Genomic DNA, 18411 nt, shown 5'->3' with positions numbered 1-18411 from the left:
AATGACATTTGAAATGGAATCATAGTAGTATAACTGTAATGCAAAATGCTCCTTTTTATGAATTGGTGGGAATGTCATAATGGTCAAGAACTTACTTGTGAAAAGAACATGGTCCATTTTGGAAAGTGTATTGGTTTGGCTCTATTTAGTAGACAGTTTAGCTATCATGTTACACACATTCCTTCTATCATTTAAAGTGGTAGGTAATCAGTGTCATGTGGTGCAGCTAATTTTTAGGGCAACCTCACAATGTCAGCTGCAAGGTTGTGAATAACCAGAATATTCCTCCACCCCAACCCCCCAAGAAGTAAGATCTTCCCTAACTGAACGAAATGGAACCCCAGAAGACTTGGACATGCAGGCCTCCAGGCCAGTATTTGAAATACACATCATCTGGTTCAGCTCTGTTTCTCACATCATCTTCCATGATATAAGAAAGAATTCATAACCCATAACAGATATGCTCAGTGACTCCAAGACTGGGAGAGTAGGACATTTAGGGTAACCTCTTTGCTACCCCTCACCCATGCTTCAACAACTTTAATAAGATAATGTGTAATGATTATCGCCCTACTAGTGCAAATCAAACAACTATCAGCTATTATTTCAGCAACAAAACCAACACTCAGTTTTCCCATCACTCACAGACTGGAACAGTTTACACATTGTTAATCCCAAAGAAAAGAGCCAACTTTCCTTTGCCATAGCAGAACAGATGCTGATAAATGGAAACTATTTTGCAAGCTTGGGTTTTTGACTTGCTATATCTTAGAAAGGAATAATGAGAATACCAGTCAGACAGCTGAATTAATGATACCTAAAATTAGCTTAATTAATTAGTTTAGTTACTCTAGCATAATTTAGTTAGCAGATTAATTAATGCTCATAAGGGAAGCTATTTGGTGACAAAAGCTGTGGTATGCTGTGCTTAAAGGACTTGCTTTACTGGGATCAAAACCAAAGCTATGTCACATATAGAATGATAAAATCATAGAATTGGAAGAGACCCCAAGGACCAGACAGTCAGAGCCCCTGCCATGCAGGAAGTCACTATGAAAGCACTCCTGACAGATGTTCATCCAGGCTCTATTTAAAAAAAAAACCTCTAAAGAAAAAGACTGTGCCACACACCAGACAACATTTTCTACTGTTGAACATCTCTCATCATCATGAAGCTCTCACTAATATGTAGATGGAATCTCTTTTCCTGCAGCTTAAATCCACTGCTCCATGTCGAAGGACTTTATCACACAGGAGGCAAAGTGCCCAAATCCCATGGATAAATAGGTTTTAAATCCTGGCAATATCCCATAAGAGCGGGGTTGTTTTCAGACATGTTGAGCAATTTTGACATTATCCCGACATTAACTCACGCAGAAAGCCACAAGATCGCACCGCTTTTTAACTTCAGGATTTTTCTGAAGTTAAAAAGCTGCAGGATCCTGTGGCTTTCTGCATGGGTTAATGTCGCATTAATGCCCAAGTCATGCAATGTCATCAGAAAACAATCCCGCTCTTGCGGGATATTCCTGGGTTTAAACCTCATTTATCCACCGGATTTGAGCCCTTCCCTGCTGTGTGATAAACTCCTCTAGTCTCTGGAGAATATGAGCCATCCCATGCTTCTTATTGAAATAATCACTTTTTTAAGATTACATGGCTGCACGCTTAATCTTTTACATTCTGAGTTAGTCTGACACATTAATCTTTGAGTTCATTTACTGCTTCAATCTTATGTCCCCTTACCTTGGTGTAACCCAATTAAATATAATTCTGAGAACACTTTGCATACTGTGGCATGGCTGCTCAAATAAATCTGTAAATTTGGTAGAGTACATCTGATGATCTTTCGTTTTCTTTCAAAATCCTTTTTGTTTATAATTAAACTTCAAATGACAGCTAGGTCCCCACCACCATTGCCACCTAGCATTCATAATTTTTGCTTTCAAATATTCTGATACATTCATTGACTGCTCTTGTTATATGCTGACTTCGTCTCCCTCATAAGAAACCATTCCCTTGAACAGCAAGGCATCTGAGATTCCATTGGCTGAGATTTTAGATCAGCTATTTATCTAAGGGTGGATAGTTGTGCTAGGCATCTCCTAGCCCAGTCCCACACCATCTTGAGTTACTGAATATTATTCACTGTGAGTGATGTGGGTCTGTCCTCCTGTTAGTCAGGATGCAACAGACTGATGTTTACACCCCTTCCTACAAGTGATCTCCAGTGCTACCATCAGAAGCAGGGTTACTGTTGTTGCGAATCCTCCTTGCACCAAAGTTTGCTCATAGAATGGGGTCTGCTGCACCCTGATCAACAGAAGAGCAGTGCTCCCCAGCTTGCAGTGACTGCTGCCTGATAAATCAGGTTTGAGGGTTTTTTTTATGATCCCCACATATTCTCTACACAGTTGAATTATGTAAGGATTGTTAATACAAGTCTCTTACAAAAGTGTTACTCTTAATACTCTAGATTACTCACAACACCCTAAGTTTCACATTCATCATTGCAACGATGTATTCCAGATGGACTACTTTAATCCAAAATTACATTAAAATGCTCTGTAGGAGTTTAAACTGCATATAATGTGGACAAATTAGTTATTCATTGTTTCACCAATAACACAAGGCAGCACATTTATTGGGAATAAATCCTAAAATAATTCAGTGAATCTAAGCAACCCATTTCAATGTAGGTGAAAAATTATTGTCAGTTTGAATTGCCCCCCAAAATTTGATTCTTTTCCTGCCATACTTAGGTAAGAAATAAATGTTGTGCTACCTGTTAGAACTGGTCAATGTTGTTGAAGAACATTGCAGTCCTCTTGTTGCATCAAGAGCTTTTTCCAAGCACTGTTGTAGCTCTTCAGGAACACCTGGATTACCATGTGCTATCTCTCTGGCTCTCTTAAGGATCTCAACTATGGATCCAATGGATGTTTCTAAAAAAAAAATAGCCAAAAAACAGTAGATAATAAAAATACTTCCATTTCACAGAATCTGTCAGCCTGGCTGAAGAAGAGGAAGAGGAGGAGGATGAGGAGGATGAAGTGGTACTGATTTTACTACTGATTTTAACTGTGATTTTATACTATTGTTTTAATATCTGTCTGGTTTAATCTCTTTTTAGTATTACTATGTTTTTATACTGGGGGAGGGATAGGGGTTTTTAGAATTTTAACTGTATCTTGTTTTATTGATGCAATCTGCTTGGATTCCAAGTGATTAAGCGGAATTTAAATTATTATTATTATTATTATTATTATTACTGGAACAATTTGAGTAGAGTTTCAATTTATAATACATTTGTTGAAAAACAGAAGGCAGCATGAAGAGCTAGTCAATAGTTTTTTGTGGGTTTTTCAGGCTATGTGGCCATGTTCTAAAAGAGTTTTTTCCTGATGTTTCACCAGAATCTGTGGCTGGCATCTTCAGAGAATGCTTGCCTGGAAAGGAGTTGGGTGTGTGTATACACACACACACACACACACACACACACACACACACACACACACACTGTGTGAACCTGGGAAGGCAGGAGTAATTCTCAGGTTCACACAGTGTATGTGTGTGTGTATATATATATATATATATATATATATATATATATATATATATATACATACACACACATACACCCAACTCCTTTCCAGGCAAGCATTCTCTGAAAATGCCAGCCACAGATGCTGGCAAAACGTCAGAAAAAACTCTGCTAGAACATGGCCACATAGCCCGAAAAACCCACAAAAAATTATGGATGCCGGCCACGAAAGCCTTCGATTTCACAGCTAGTCAATAGTCAAATTGACTGCCTCAAAAGATTAGTGGCCCTTCTTTACTGAGGCTTTTTAAATATTGTTTCAGTAGCCACCTATGAGAGATGTTTTAGACAGCTGCAATATCTGGGGTCTATTTACCTGTTTATTTACTTCATTTATATGCTGCCTTTCTCCCAAAGTGGAACCCAGGGTAGCTTCCCAAAACAGAAAATTAACAATTAAAAATATTTACAATAAAAAATTAAATACAATTAAAAATCTCCATATTAAACATGATAAAAACATTTTAAAAGCCATACAAAAGTTAAAAACATATTAAACACACAAATACACACAGAAGGAAAAAAAACCTCCCCGTTTAACTATTAAAACCCTGCTTCAAGAAAAACATCTTTGGGCCTGAACAGACAGGCCGAAATAAAGCTGCTTTGGGTCATTTGGAGGTATGCTGTTTAAATGCTGCATGCGTCCTAAGAGGCTGGAAGCCACGCCAAAGCCATGTTCCAGTCCTAAGGACTGAAACACAGCTTTGGCACAGCTTCTGGCCTCTTAAGATGTGTATGTCATTTAAACAACATACCTCCAAAGTGACCCAAAGCAGCTTTATTTTGGCTTGTCTTTTCAGGCCCTATGTCTGTTGGTAAAAGGAAAGGAAGGAAGTTTCAGAAGGTGGAAGCAGCCAACAAAAAGGCTCTTTCTGGCATCCTCAACAAGCAAGCCTGTGATGATGAGAGGATGTAGAAAAGAGCCTTCCTCTTAAGATCTTAGGTTCAGTACAGAATAGGGTTGTGCAAGGGCTGAGCGTTTACATGCTCAGCAACCATACCTTGCACCCTGGTCACCATCTTGGCATGCACCCTTACAGATGGGGCATGTCACTATGATGTTGCTCATGTGCAGCACCTACACAATGCTGTGCACAACAGGTGTCATAACTCCGTGCTGCAGCCCTTATGGCAGCCATTCTATTTGCACTGGGTTGGGGCGTGGCGTGCGGCTGCCACATTTCACAGCTCCTATTTGCACCAGTTTGGGGCATGGTGTGCAGCTGTTGCGTCCCCAACCACAGAGCTGCCCCTAAACAGACTGTCTGTACAACCCCTATGTAGTGATCCTACAGGTTAGTATGGGAGATATGGCCTTTCTGATAGTTTTGACCTAAGCCATTTAAGGCTTTATAAGTCATGACCAGCACATTGAATTGTACCTGGGAACAAACTGATAGCCAGTGGAGCTGTTTTAGCAAGGGAATTATCTGCTCCCTATAACTGTACTAGATGTTGTCTGAGGATCAGTCCAGTTCTATGAGTCCTTGATTCTATGGAGAAAAAATACAGGGTAATATTTTCTGAACTAATTAATTTTTTAAAAAAAATTACTAAAGAGACTGACATTCTTTGAATGCGCAATCAACCTCCCCTACTTAGCTGCTTTTGTTGTGATGAGAAGTGATTTTATAATGTGTGTCAAACATGATTGATCATTGAATTTTAGGTAATAGCAGGGCTAGTTCAAGACATTTAGCTGCCTGAGGCAGAACAGGGAATATCCTCATTCCTTACAGTACCCAAGGCTGTCTGTTCTCTTCTGGCTGTTGAGGCTGAAAATTCCACAAATGTTATTCTCTGGCAGTAAAAACAAAAACAAAACAAAAAAACCAGTAAAAAGTAATTAATTCATATTCGTGATATCTTATGTCAGCTGCCTGAGGTGTTTGCTTCATTCTACCTAATGCTAGGGCCAATACCTATCACTGCTATGGGTAAAGCAAAGCCAGAGATTTAAATTGGAATCTATTGCATGTGTGTACATACCTTTAAGATTCCCGTTGACTTATGGCAACCCCATGTATTTCAAGACACCCATCTGTCTTGGATTCTAAGAAGGGTTAGCCCTGGCTAGTAATTGGATAGGAAACCACCAAGGAATACCAAATGCTGTAGGCTATAGTTCAGAGGAAGGAATCTATCAAACTTGCTTATAAATTCAGGAGGTGAGACAAACTCCTCCTGACTTGAGGACATTCTTTGTATGAGGAGGGTGTGTTTAGGTTAATATGGTTTAGAGGCAGGCTTTGATTTGTCTCATACTATAAGGACACAGCCTTTATGATGGAATACAGAGTCATTGGTTCACACGGATGAAACTAAGCTTTTTAGAGTTGACCTAACATCCTAATATGGAGAAATCCCTGCCACTAATCAGCTGCCATCCTCCAGACCTTCTGTGTTGTTAGAACAAATGTGGAAGAATGAAGTTATGTGTACACATAATGTAAACTGATGGTATCCTGAACAAGATAGAGGATATTTTGCAGGTACTTGCTGTAGGCTGTACCAGCTGTATGTCTGGTTCATGACTAGCTGAGGCAGCCACTTCAGGCAGCAGAGGGTTAGAGGGTTAGACAGTGTTGGTGAGATACTAGTGAACAGAGTTATCTGTTCTCCAGGCCTGCTCTTAGCTTTCATAGTTATTCTTCTATTCTATGCTGCAGGAGAGGACTTGTTCCCACCACCAGTGTTGAAGGAAGATTCAAGAGCCAGTCCCATTCCTGGCAACAAAATATGTTGGGCCAGCCTTGCTTTGTGATGATTGGTGAAATTACAAATGAGATCCAAATATACACAAATCGCCTTCTTCTAAAACCTTATGTAATTTAGCATAACTGTCCCACAAGCCCATTTCTGACAATGCGTTCATTTCCTCCTTTTTTCTCTCAATTAATTACCTTGTTATATTCTTATATGACATATTTCCTTTGCACTGGTTGTGTTTTCAGTTTATAATTTGAACTATCATGCAACGGGGAAAAGAGAAAGAACGAAAGAGAGAAAGAAAGGAGAAGAACAGGAAAAAACATGTTTTCCTTAAAGTCAATGAATTAGCATATTGGCATGATTCACTTATAAAGGCACACCTAATTGCCTGCTTGCAGCCTTGGTGCCAACAAATTAAAGCAGTGGCATTCAACATTTTATAACTCAGCCCCACCCTTCTGGATTATAACACCCAATTCAGGATTCTGAAATTGTGCAGGAATGAAAAATGGTAAATGGCATATGCCAAGTTTCCCTACATCTATTGTGCTACAGTATGCTTGTGCATAAGTATCTATTATATTAAGTATCTAAAAACTGTGGGTGCACTTCAACCTAGCACTAATAGACATGCATGGATTTAATTGCAGAAACACCTCAAAATATAAATCATTTATGCATTCCCTGACTTACTTCTTCATGTATAGCCCTTGCAAAGATATCTTTCTCTCTCTCTCTCTCTCTCTCTCACACACACACACACACAAGCAATCTTTCTCTAACTGAAGCCCTCCGTGTGTGTTATGTATTTACTTCTTTATTACCCAATAAGTTTTCAAGAGATCTCATTAAAATCACTTTAAAACCATCTACAAGCCAGTGTGGCATAATGGTTTGAGTGTTGAATTATGACTCTAGAGACCAGGGTTCAATTCTCTGCTCAGCCGTGAAACCCAGTGAAGGATACCTTGGGCAAGTCACATACTCTCAGCCTCAGGGGAAGGCAGTAGTAAACCTCCTCTAAACATATCTTGCCAAGAAAATCCCATGGTTCACTTTAGGGTCACCATAAATTACAAACAATGTGAAAGTATACAACAACAACAACAAAACCATCTACACAGTTCAACACTTTAAACATTTCAAAACAGGCCCTGTACAGACCGGCCTGAAAGGCCAGTAAGGGGGCAGAGTTGGGGCGTAGTGTCCTCACAATACATGTCCAGCCCCGCCTTCCCAGGACAACCTGATGCCATGCACTGCTACACACACAGCTATTTTTTGCAGCTCCTTTTTGCACCTTCAAAAGGCTGGATTGTGGCTGCGCTGTAAGGTTTCCGCGGCTCTGATCCGGCTAGGAAAGGATAGCATCCCACCCCATAGTAAAACATATTTAAAACAATCAGAGCAATACAAATAAATTAAGCATTGTGTTGAACTTAGAATGGCCCAATGTTAGCCAGGGTCAATTTTACTTTTTTAAGTGAGAGAAGTAATCTAACACTTGGGGGGGGGTCCACATTGAGGGAGACTGGTAAGAGAGGCTAGGGTAGATCTCTTGCCTTTGTCCTTCTTCTGGCACACAAATGCACTTCTATTCAGGCAGAAAGGTTTTTAACAGGAAGATAATTCTCTAGTTCATAGCTTTTGTCCCCTCTATCTGGTATGCTTTTAAAATGGCTTTTAATTTGGTTGGGTTTTTAAATATAATAATCAACCTAATAGTGTTTTAATGTTAGTGTAACATATGGGTTTATCACACTAGGGAAATCCGTAAGAAAAACTGGATTTAAAAGAGATTTAAAGCAACCCCCCCCCAAAAAAAAAAACACAGATGCAGAATGTTTATCAGATGATGTAACTGTTAAAGTGAAATAACCAAAGTTAAATAACCAAAGTTAAATTGAATGAACTTCCTGAAAGTAAAAAGCTGCAATTTTTCTCTGCTTTACCTTTGGTTTAATTTCATGTTATTTCGCTTTGAGGGGCATTATGTGTGATAAACTTCCAGCATTTGCAATTTTTTAAAAAAAAATTGTTTCTGGTTTAAATCCCATTTTAGCTGGATTTCCCTAGTGTGATAAACTCCATAGAGTTTCACATGTGTAGCTGGCTCGTATATTCATAGTCCCTACACATTCACAATCATGACCAAAATGACCTGAATAGACTAGAAAGCTGGGCCAAAGCTAACAAAATGAAATTCAACACGGAGAAATGTAAGGTATTGCACTTAGGTCGGAAAAATAAAATAGACAGATATAGGATGGGTGACACCTGGCTGAAGGAAACTACGTGTGAAAGGGATCTAGGAGTCCAAGTAGACCACAAGTTGAACATGAGTGAACAGTGTGATGCGGCAGCTAAAAAGGCCAATGCTATTTTAGGCTGCATCAATAGAAGTATAGTGTCTAGATCAAGAGAAGTAATAGTGCCACTTTATTCTGCTCTGGTCAGGCCCCACCTAGAATATTGTGTCCAGTTCTGGGCACCACAATTCAGAAAGGACATTGAGAGACTGGAGCGTGTCCAAAGGAGGGCGACAAAAATGGTGAAGGGTCTGGAAACCATGCCCTATGAGGAATGACTTAGGGAGCTGGGGATGTTTAGCCTGGAGAAAAGAAGGTTAAGAGGTGATATGATAGCCCTGTTTACATATTTGAAAGGATGTCATATTGAAGAGGGAGCAAGCTTGTTTTCTGCTGCTCCAGAGAACAGGACCCGGAACAATGGATGCAAGCTACAGGAAAAGAGATTCCACCTGAACATTAGGAGGAACTTCCTGACAGTAAGGGCTGTTCGACAGTGGAATGCACTCCCTCGGAGGGTGATAGAGTCTCCTTCCTTGGAGGTCTTTAAACAGAGGCTGGATGGCCATCTGTCAGGGATGCTTTAATTTGGATTTCCTGCATGGCAGGGGGTTGGACTGGATGGCCCTAGTGGTCTCTTCCAACTCTACGATTCTATGATTCTATGATTCTATGGCATTATTGCCATGATCATAAAAATTTCCCAATCTTGCTTTACAGGACAGCAGCTGCTGTGAGCAATGGAACTCTGTTCTCGTGTTGATTAGGGTGCAACATACTGAGGTTTCCACCCCCATCCTGCCAGTGACCTCTGGTATAAGAAAAATTGCAACAGGGATCCTGCTTCTGATTGTAGCACCAGAGATCACTGGAAGGAATGAAATGGAAACATCAGTATGCTGTGCCCAATCTACTAGAGAGTAGACATCTGTTGCTGGCAGAAGCTGCTTCCCAGTAAAGCAGGATGTGGGGTAGAGTGTGGCCCTGAGGATTTAGGATTTTGGTCATTATATTTTTAGTTCTCTATCTTATTGTCTTGCAAGCCAATTTAAGTCCCAGTACTGAGAGAAAGCTAGGATATAAGGCAGGACAGAGATGTCCCCCAAGCATTTTTCAACACTTACAAAGTTTGTCTGACTGTCTTTCACCATTACAATTGAGGATTACCAGTAAGTACTGGTTGTTAAATAATTTTGTAGCAAGAGATGAACCCACCCTGTCATCTGATAGCCTTCAGTTCTTTTCTCACTCTTTCCAGCAGCACATTAGAAGTGCATGGGTTTACTTCTCACATGGCAGAGACCACCCAAGCAGAAAGTTGAAGGTGACTAATTTCCTGCTTGAAAGGATGCCTGCTAGCTAAAAAGCCTTGCCTTGTGCACTGCTTGTGGTGTGGCCAGTACTAAAGCTCATGCCATTTCATGTAAAATGTGCCTCTGGCCAGAAAAAAAGAGATTCACTCTACACTTCCCCTTTTTCAGCTGATTTAAATCTCTTCCCATTGCGAAAAGGGGTTTCATTCCAGAATCCACTATGGTGATCCAGGAATCACTACAGCGATCTCCAGTTTCTTGATGGCAAGGACAGGGATGTAAGACGAAGGCTCACAAATTTTATTGTGCTCAACAAGAAAGGCTATCTCAACTGACAGAGATGCTCCACTGAGGAAATGGCCAACTGCCATAAGGTGGTTCACATTTCCAAACCTTTTTTTGTAAAAAAAAATTCATGCAAAAACATTAATATTTCAGGACTTTTTTTTCCAAAAGAAAATCCAGGTAATTTAGGCAAAACCCCAACATTTTATGAAAAATACATCTTTTTGCAGAAAAGGTTTTGTACAAAATACAAGTGTTGCTCCAAAACAATAACTAATTTAAAAATGCAGGATACCTCACATTATCTCACTGTACAGATTATATATATATATCTTTCTGGCCAACATCAAACGGCATGGACACTGTTAGCAGCAACTCTCAGACTGAAAATGGTACTCATTGTTCACTTACACTGAAATAATGTAGGAAGACATGTAGCTCAGTGGCAGAGCACAAGTTTTGTGGAAGAAATATGGTTTCATTAGTTAATTAGCCCTCCATATCTGTGGATCCATGGATCTGTGGCTGGCATGTTCAGCATTCTCTGAAGATGCCAGCCACAGCTGCTGGTGAAACATCAGGAATAAACTCTTCTAGAACAGGGCCTCATAGCTGAAAAACTAAACCAATGGTTGGGCTACACAGTATACAGAAAACCTACACACATGGATAGATACCTACACAAGAACTCCAACCATCACCCAAGACAAAAAAGAAGGTAGACTGGTAGACTGGACAAAAAGGATCTGTGGATCTCATTGCATGGAAGATGAATTAAACCACCTAGACTGGGCTCTACAGGCTAATGGTTACTCTAGCTCAACCATCAGAAGGGCTACTAGACCCAGAAAAACCCACAGAAGTGAAGACAAACAACCACCCGAAGGGAAGGTATATTTACCATATAATTATTTCCTGTGAATAAAACGTGGTGCAATTTTGTTACTTTATTCACGGGATAATGGTGCGATAATGGTGATGTTACACAACGTTGTGCAAAAAGCATCTCATTATTGCAAGATTTTGATGGGAGCATAGTACTATTATCCCGTCTCTTTTGCCTGTGTGATAAAGTCCTAAGTGATGTTTTAGTGCTAATCTTTTAATCAGCAATATTTATTTCAGCAAGCTTTGTCACGAAGTCATATTTCCCCAGTTTGAAATATTATCTTTCAAAACATAAATTGTCTTACTCTTGATACAACATACTGTAACCTTAAATAATAATTTAAAAACAAAGGAAATATATGGTTACTGAACTTTTCTCCCCCTCTTTCCTAGAGAAAAAAAATGTGGCACAAATAGACCGTTTCTGTACCACCTGAAGCTGGAAATAAACATGGCATAGAATTCCATCACACAACTTCCCCTTATTTAAAAGAACAAATATTAAAAAATTGCTTTTTTGTACAGCTGTCTTCCTTTACCTTTAAAATAATTGCTTCTATGCTGTTTTATTTCCTCTGCCAATAGAAAAGATACAGAATCTGAGAGCACACATCAGAGCATGTTGCAAAATTCTGTGTGCCAATCAGAGATGTCAAAACAATTGTACAATGATCAGTAAGGAAATTTCCATGGAAATAGCAAGCCAGTGTGATATTTCATGTCAGCCTTCAATACTCTCCAAGCCCTAACTACCACTGCATGCCAGCTATCCAATATTATAAAGTAAAAGCTGTCAGATATTAAACACTGAAACTGTATTTCATGGTTTAACTGGGTGTTACATATCAAATATTTGGGATGTTTAACTGGGTGTTAAACATCATATATTTGGAAATATCTGAATAAAAATAGTTGAATGGTGAAGAATATTTGACATAATATTTGCAAAAAAATATTTTTGGTGAGCTAACGTCACAATTTTAGCTTGCACACTTTATTGAAAGATGATGCTAAGGTATGTCTTTGTGTTATTTTTAGGTATTGGTTTATCATTAGATTTGTACTCTTTCCTCCTCTGCCCAAAAAGGAGAATCAAGGCATCTTTTGGTATACATATCCCACATGGCATAGTATGAATAATTTTGATGCAGTAAAGGCACACAATAAAAATCCAATAAAATAATTGAAAATGAGTTATTTCTTAGTACTTCCAGTACCCTTCAACATCATTGCATGGAATTAAACAGTACTGTTCTGCATTAAGCCAATTGGAAGTTGCATAAAGCATGGGGAAGCATTTTTAACATGTAACCTTCTGCATAATTTTAAGATTAAAAAAGGAGTATTGTTGCTGTATTTATTCATCCCCATGTTTGAGTCATAGGAATCTAGAACAAACTGTTTTTATCTCTCCATATGGGATAAGGCTCCATAGTGAGTGTCAGATTCTTCCAGCTTCTTCTGTGTTCCACCTGTAGATCTCTGAAGCCCTAGTTCTTTCCACACCAGATACCGCTTCTTCACCCATTATAAAACACAGAGGTTCCTCTCTATATATGTTTATTACTCATAGATGGTAAGCCCATGCTTCATTTTATCTTTGTACTGTGAATTTTAAGTGTAATACTATTCATATTATTGTAAAGGTCATTCTAAGGATTTCCAAAATGGAAAGGAACCTTATTGAGATCAAAGAAAGGAGAGTTTGTTGTTCCATCTTCCTGTGTAGTGGTCTGAAAGTGTTCTGGGAGTCCACTAGACAGGTTAGACACTAAAATGGCACTGTAATCTCTTGATGGGCAACCTATCTACTGGATAATCTGCCTCACTGGACAACATGTCTAGACCAGCTGTTATGAATGGGCTAGCTCTGAGTATCCTTCACCAAGCAGAGGTTGGACTGGATGACCTACAGTAATGTTTTCAGTTCAGTGATAATCACGCCAAGATTTTCTAGCATATATTCATGCTAGCAGCCTAAAAGAAAGATCCTGTTCATCCCTCCTCCTTCCCCTCTCCACTCAGCCAGAAAAAATGAAGCAATACCTCTCTTACTTTGCCAGAGTTTGCATTCCCATCGTTTCCAAACCTTTCCACATTCAATCTGATTAGGGAAGATCCACCTTCTCCCTCACATCCTCCTCTGCCTCCCTCTCCCTCCCAGCCAAGCAAAAGCAACACCCTCCTCTCCCCACTTTGCCATATTTAACATCCCTCACATTTCCAAAGTTCTTTCAATCTGATCTTAGCAGCCATCACCACACAGGATCCATCTTCTCCTCCTTTCTTTTCTTGCCCATACAACACACAAGAGAAGCTGGCTACTAGTGAGACAAGCTTTTTTGTCCCTACAACCTCATTCTGGTGATTTGTCTCTCAGCGTGCTTGTGTCACAACTTTTTTTGCAACCAAAGGTAACTATGGGTCCAAAGCGTAGTGCTCCCCGTGCTTCTGAAACTGTTCTCAAGAGGCAAAAGACAGTGATGACCTTACAAGAAAAGGTAAAATTATTAGATGCACTGCATTCAGCAAAGTCAGCTTCTGAGGTTGCCCCCCATTATGGCACCAATGAGTCAACTGTAAGGTAAAATTTAAAAAAGGAAAGGAAATTGGTAAATGTATTGGTGCAGCTACACCACTGCGTTCAAAGACTCTACATCAGGTGCAAGATCCATCATTCCTTCCTGTACAAAGTGCTACTTTTATATGGGTGCAGGATTACTATAAAAAGACATTTCTGTAGATTCTAATGTGATAAGAGAGAAAGCCGAATCTTTACGTGTTTCTCTAAAGGAAACTAGGGAGAGTAGCTAATACCCCAGAGGACAGGATCAAAATTCAAGATGACCTGAATGGACTAGAAAGCTGGGCCAAAGCTAATAAAATGAAATTAAACACGGAGAAATGTAAGGTACTGCACTTAGGGCGGAAAAATGAAATGCACACATATAGGATGGGTGACACCTGGCTGAATGAAACCACACGTGAAAGGGATCTGGGAGTCCAAGTAGACCACAAGTTGAACATGAGTCAACAGTGTGACGCAGCAGCTTAAAAGGCCAATGCAATTTTAGGCTGCATCAGTAAAAGTATAGTGTCTAGATTAAGGGAAGTAATAATGCCACTATATTCTGCTCTGGTCAGGCCCCACCTGGAATATTGTGTCCAGTTCTGGGCACCACAATTTAAAAAGGATGTGGAGAAACTGGAGCATGTCCAAAGGAGAGCGACTAAAATGGTGAAAGGTCTGGAAACCATGTCCTATGAGGAACGACTCAGGGAGCTGTGGATGTTTAGCCTAGAGAAGAGAAGGTTATCAGAGATGTGGAAAATATTATTAATTATATATATTACTTCTTCATACCCCATTTTACCTTCCACTTTCTTAATCACAATTTCCCATTTATCTTTCCATGATTCTTTATTACTTTCCCCAATATATTTAAATCTTCTTTCCCTAAGGAAATCAAATATTATATTTTTTATAGGTTTAAACAAATAAGACTTATTCCAGTTCTATTTCTTTTTCCATCCAAAAACAATCACTGCATGGGCAGCTTTTAGAAATTGTTTTATTACATATCTTTGATTACTATTCAATTTTAGTTCCCCTAAATTGAGAGTTAAACACTTTTCTTTAATTGTATCTCTATCCCTATTATTATATTCATCTGTTTCTTAACCTCTGTCCAAAATTCTTGAACTCCCTGAACCACATATGTATGTAAATTCCCTTAGCTCCACATCCATGCCAACATTTTGATTGGAAGTTATCATTTATAAATGCTAATTGATGTGGTTTCCTGTACTATTTTCCAATCATTTTAATTTGTTGTTCTTTTACATTTGTATTTTTAATATTAACAATTTCTTGTAGCCAAATTTTAATTTTGTCTGTATCAATCAATAAATCTTTTTCCCAGTTCATTGTCTGGGAAGCAGTGTCTACATTTGCCAAAATTTCAAATAAAAGAAGAGGCAACAACCCCAACTGAAATCGCAACGTATTTCAAAAAGATAACTCCAAGTTTCCCTACTTCCAGTTCTAACACTTCTGCCTCTGCCATCCCTGCTACCTCAGAGCCATCCCACTCTCCTCTACTACCATGTCTGCATGTGGAACACTTAGAGGATGACAAGAACTAAGACCCTGATGATCCACTCCCACTGCTAGATTAAAAGAATATTACAGTTAAATGTTTGTATCTTTGTGTTTATTAAGTCTCATAATATTCCAGCAAGAACTGTATCAAAGGAATATAATCAAATTGGGGGTACCTCCATGCCTTTGCCTCCTCTGCCTCTGACTTGCCACCCAAGGGAAGAGAGGCAGGTGCCACAACTACTGGTAGTATTCAGTTTCAGTGTGGAGGGAGGTGGAGGGACCTGAAAATGTGGCAGAGCCAAAGTGTGACAAGGTGGAAAATAGTAAAGGTTCTCATGTGAAGTTGAAGACTTTCATGGCCGGCGTCCATGGTTTTTTGTGGGGTTTTCGGGCTATGTGGCCATGTTCTAGAAGATTTTCTTCCTGACGTTTGAGCCACAGATGCTGGCGAAACGTCAGAAAGAAAATCTTCTAAAATATGGCCACATAACCTAAAAAACCCACAAAAAAACCAGTAAAGGGGTTCTGCTTTTGGCAGGCCAGAAAGAAGGGTGCAGAAGAGGGAGGAGAATTTTTTTTTTAAACGAGGGGGATGCAAAGTGGGGAGGGGAGAGTGTTGCTTTTGTCTGGCTGGGAGGGAGAGGGGGAAGAGGAGGATGGGGGAGAAGGTGGATCTTTCTAATCAGATTGAAAGTGGAAAAAATTGGAAATGATGGGAATGCAAACTGTAGCAAAGTAAGGAGGTAAGGTGTTTTTTTCTGGCTGGGTAGAGGGGGAAGGAGGAAGAGCAGAAGCAATGACGGGGGTGCTTTCTTTTATACCGATCAGGCTGCTAGCATCGCAAAGGTTTGGAAGCAAGGGGAATGCAAACTCTGGCAAAGTAAGGGAGGTAAAGTGTTTCTTTTTTTCTGGTTGGGTGGGGTGGGGTGGATGAGGATGAAGATGAAGATGTGGGGGAGAAGATGGATCTTTCCTAGTCAGATTTAAAGTGGAAGGGTTTGAAAATGCAGGCAAGATGTTCCAAGGAGAGTGGTGTGGGAAAGGACTCTGTATTATTCATGTCTGGGTGGGGCCAAGTTATTCATGTCCCCCCCCCCCACATTCACAAGGGTCCTCCACCCCTAACCCTCACGAATGCCAAGGGATGACTGTACATGCCAAAGAAATAGAGAGAAGACTGTGTTAATGAGAAATTTAAAAAAGAAAGAAAGCAACAATTAAAGAGGACAGTTTTTAATCCTTTTTTAATTTAAAAAAAAACAATGAAAGGGTTGGGGAGGGGGACATTTACCTGTAAAGTGAGACATTGTGGTAGAGTTCACCTAGGCTTCAAGAGGTGCTGCTTTTCCTGCTTGTAACCTGCACGAGTGCAGATGTGCACAACTGGGGAATGTGCTTGGTTCTCCACGTGTGGGGCAGAGCCAGTCCTGCCAGCACATGGAGCATATCAAATAGAGCCCAAGGGCTCTCTTATATAATGTCTTGGCTGGATTTCAACACCAGCTGCACAATGCCTGCAGGACTTTTTTTACATTGTGGGTAAGGAGTCTAAGGGCTTCTGACAGCAGGACATGGTGGCAATGCCTGTGTGTATTTGTTTTATGTAAGCTAGCTGTTGGTCTCTCAGTGTATGGGGTGTGGGGGTGTAGAATATCCTACACCCCCCTCACTGCAATATGGGGTTTCATATTTTCATATTTTGATATCTAGATTCAGACATGTTCTTAAGAGGTCACAGTGACCTTTGAAACACTAGGAAGCTTCATCTGGGAAGGGTATTCTGGCCTGACGATATATGGAAGACCTAGGTAGCACTAAATAAATGGTAAATGGGTTTGCTGATCACTCTCACCCTCCCCTGGGCTTTCTGCATATCCTCTTCTATATCCTTTTACACTGAGGGACTGAGTAAGTCCTATCACAAAGTAGTTCACGTCTCCGAATGCTAACAGCCATGCAGACTAAAATGTGGCTTTTTTGCTTTTTTAACCAAAGAAACAGAAGTCTCTTCACCCCTTCCTATCCAACTATCCAGAGGTTGTCTCAAATCCAATCAATATTTTTCATTCCAAAGTTAAATCCATCAGTCATTCAGGAATGCTGTTGTCAATTCCCAGAGAAGACCATCAGGTCTTTGTTACACTGCAGGATGGCACCAAGTACCTCTCAAGCATATGAAATCAGATATATCAGCCACAGCTCATGTGGTCTCTCTCACTCACTTTACTCTTTCACATGGGAGGCTTCCTGTGAGTAAATTGCTATGAAATCATTAGAAGTTTAAAAAGAAGCGTTTACACCCCCATGCACTTCTCCCATGAATAAATCATCATGGAGGCATCAGGGCTCACTTCTCCCATGAATAAATTGTCATGGAGCCACCATTTGGTAATAACAGGATCTTCCGTTATTACCAAATGGTGGCTCCATGATGATTCACTGATGAAAGAAGCGAACCCCAATGCCTCCGTGATGATTTACTCACAGGAGAAACACACAGGGGTGTGAACCCCAATCGTGTTTCTTTTATGATTTCTAAAGATTTCATGGTGATTTACTAACAGGAAGTCTTCCATGTGAAAGAGTCCCCTATGTCTCTCTCAGATGCTGTCTGATTCCCATTTCATCTTCTGTAGAATCCCTTTCAGGGTTGGTCGTTATCACCCCCTTTAACTTCCAGTTTCTCACTATACAACCTTCCACAACTTTCTTTCTATTAGCTCTGTATGATTCTTAAAACTGAATAGGTTTATGCAGTTTGCATGCATCTTTGCACAGTTCTAAATTAAATTCCTTTTATTCATCAAAATCAGACTCTCTCTGCAGTTAGTACAGGTATACATAGGGGGAAAGGTCCCTTTAAGTAACCCACCTCTTGCAAACCTCCTTTTGAGCTAATAAATCCTATCACCTGAAATACCAAGGAGACACTGATATTGTTATTCAAGGCCCCAGATTTTCCCACACACACACCATTTTGGGATCTAACCCTTCACCTCAGGCAGCAAATTTGTTATGGGATGTTCCCATCCGAGTACTAGCCAGAGCTAACCCTGTGTACAAATAGATGTTCACACTTTAAACAACTATTCATACAGGAACTGATAATGTACAAGCTATTTGTAGTCCCAAATATACTCACAATGTCTTATTGTGGTTTAGTGGTTATAGTGTTGGACTAGGATTGAGAAA

General features: G+C 39.9%; 1 protein-coding gene across 1 annotated transcript in view; it reads right to left on the bottom strand.

Annotated features, from left to right (window-relative positions):
• LOC121920321 overlaps positions 1 to 4627 on the bottom strand; it is a 60795-nt gene extending 56168 nt beyond the window's left edge. Inside the window, exons 1-2 of the mRNA XM_042447453.1 lie at positions 4609 to 4627; positions 2786 to 2945 (exon numbers count right to left, since the gene is read on the bottom strand). Coding sequence (XP_042303387.1) covers positions 2786 to 2945; positions 4609 to 4627 — 179 coding nt within the window. The remainder of the gene's footprint in view (positions 1 to 2785; positions 2946 to 4608) is intronic.
• Positions 4628 to 18411: the final 13784 nt, after the last annotated feature.

This window comes from Sceloporus undulatus, chromosome 2 (assembly GCF_019175285.1).
Source record: "Sceloporus undulatus isolate JIND9_A2432 ecotype Alabama chromosome 2, SceUnd_v1.1, whole genome shotgun sequence".
In the NCBI taxonomy this organism is placed as follows: domain Eukaryota; kingdom Metazoa; phylum Chordata; class Lepidosauria; order Squamata; family Phrynosomatidae; genus Sceloporus; species Sceloporus undulatus.
The sequence above is the reverse complement of the archived record's forward strand: the minus strand, read 5'-3'. Positions and strand labels throughout refer to the sequence as shown.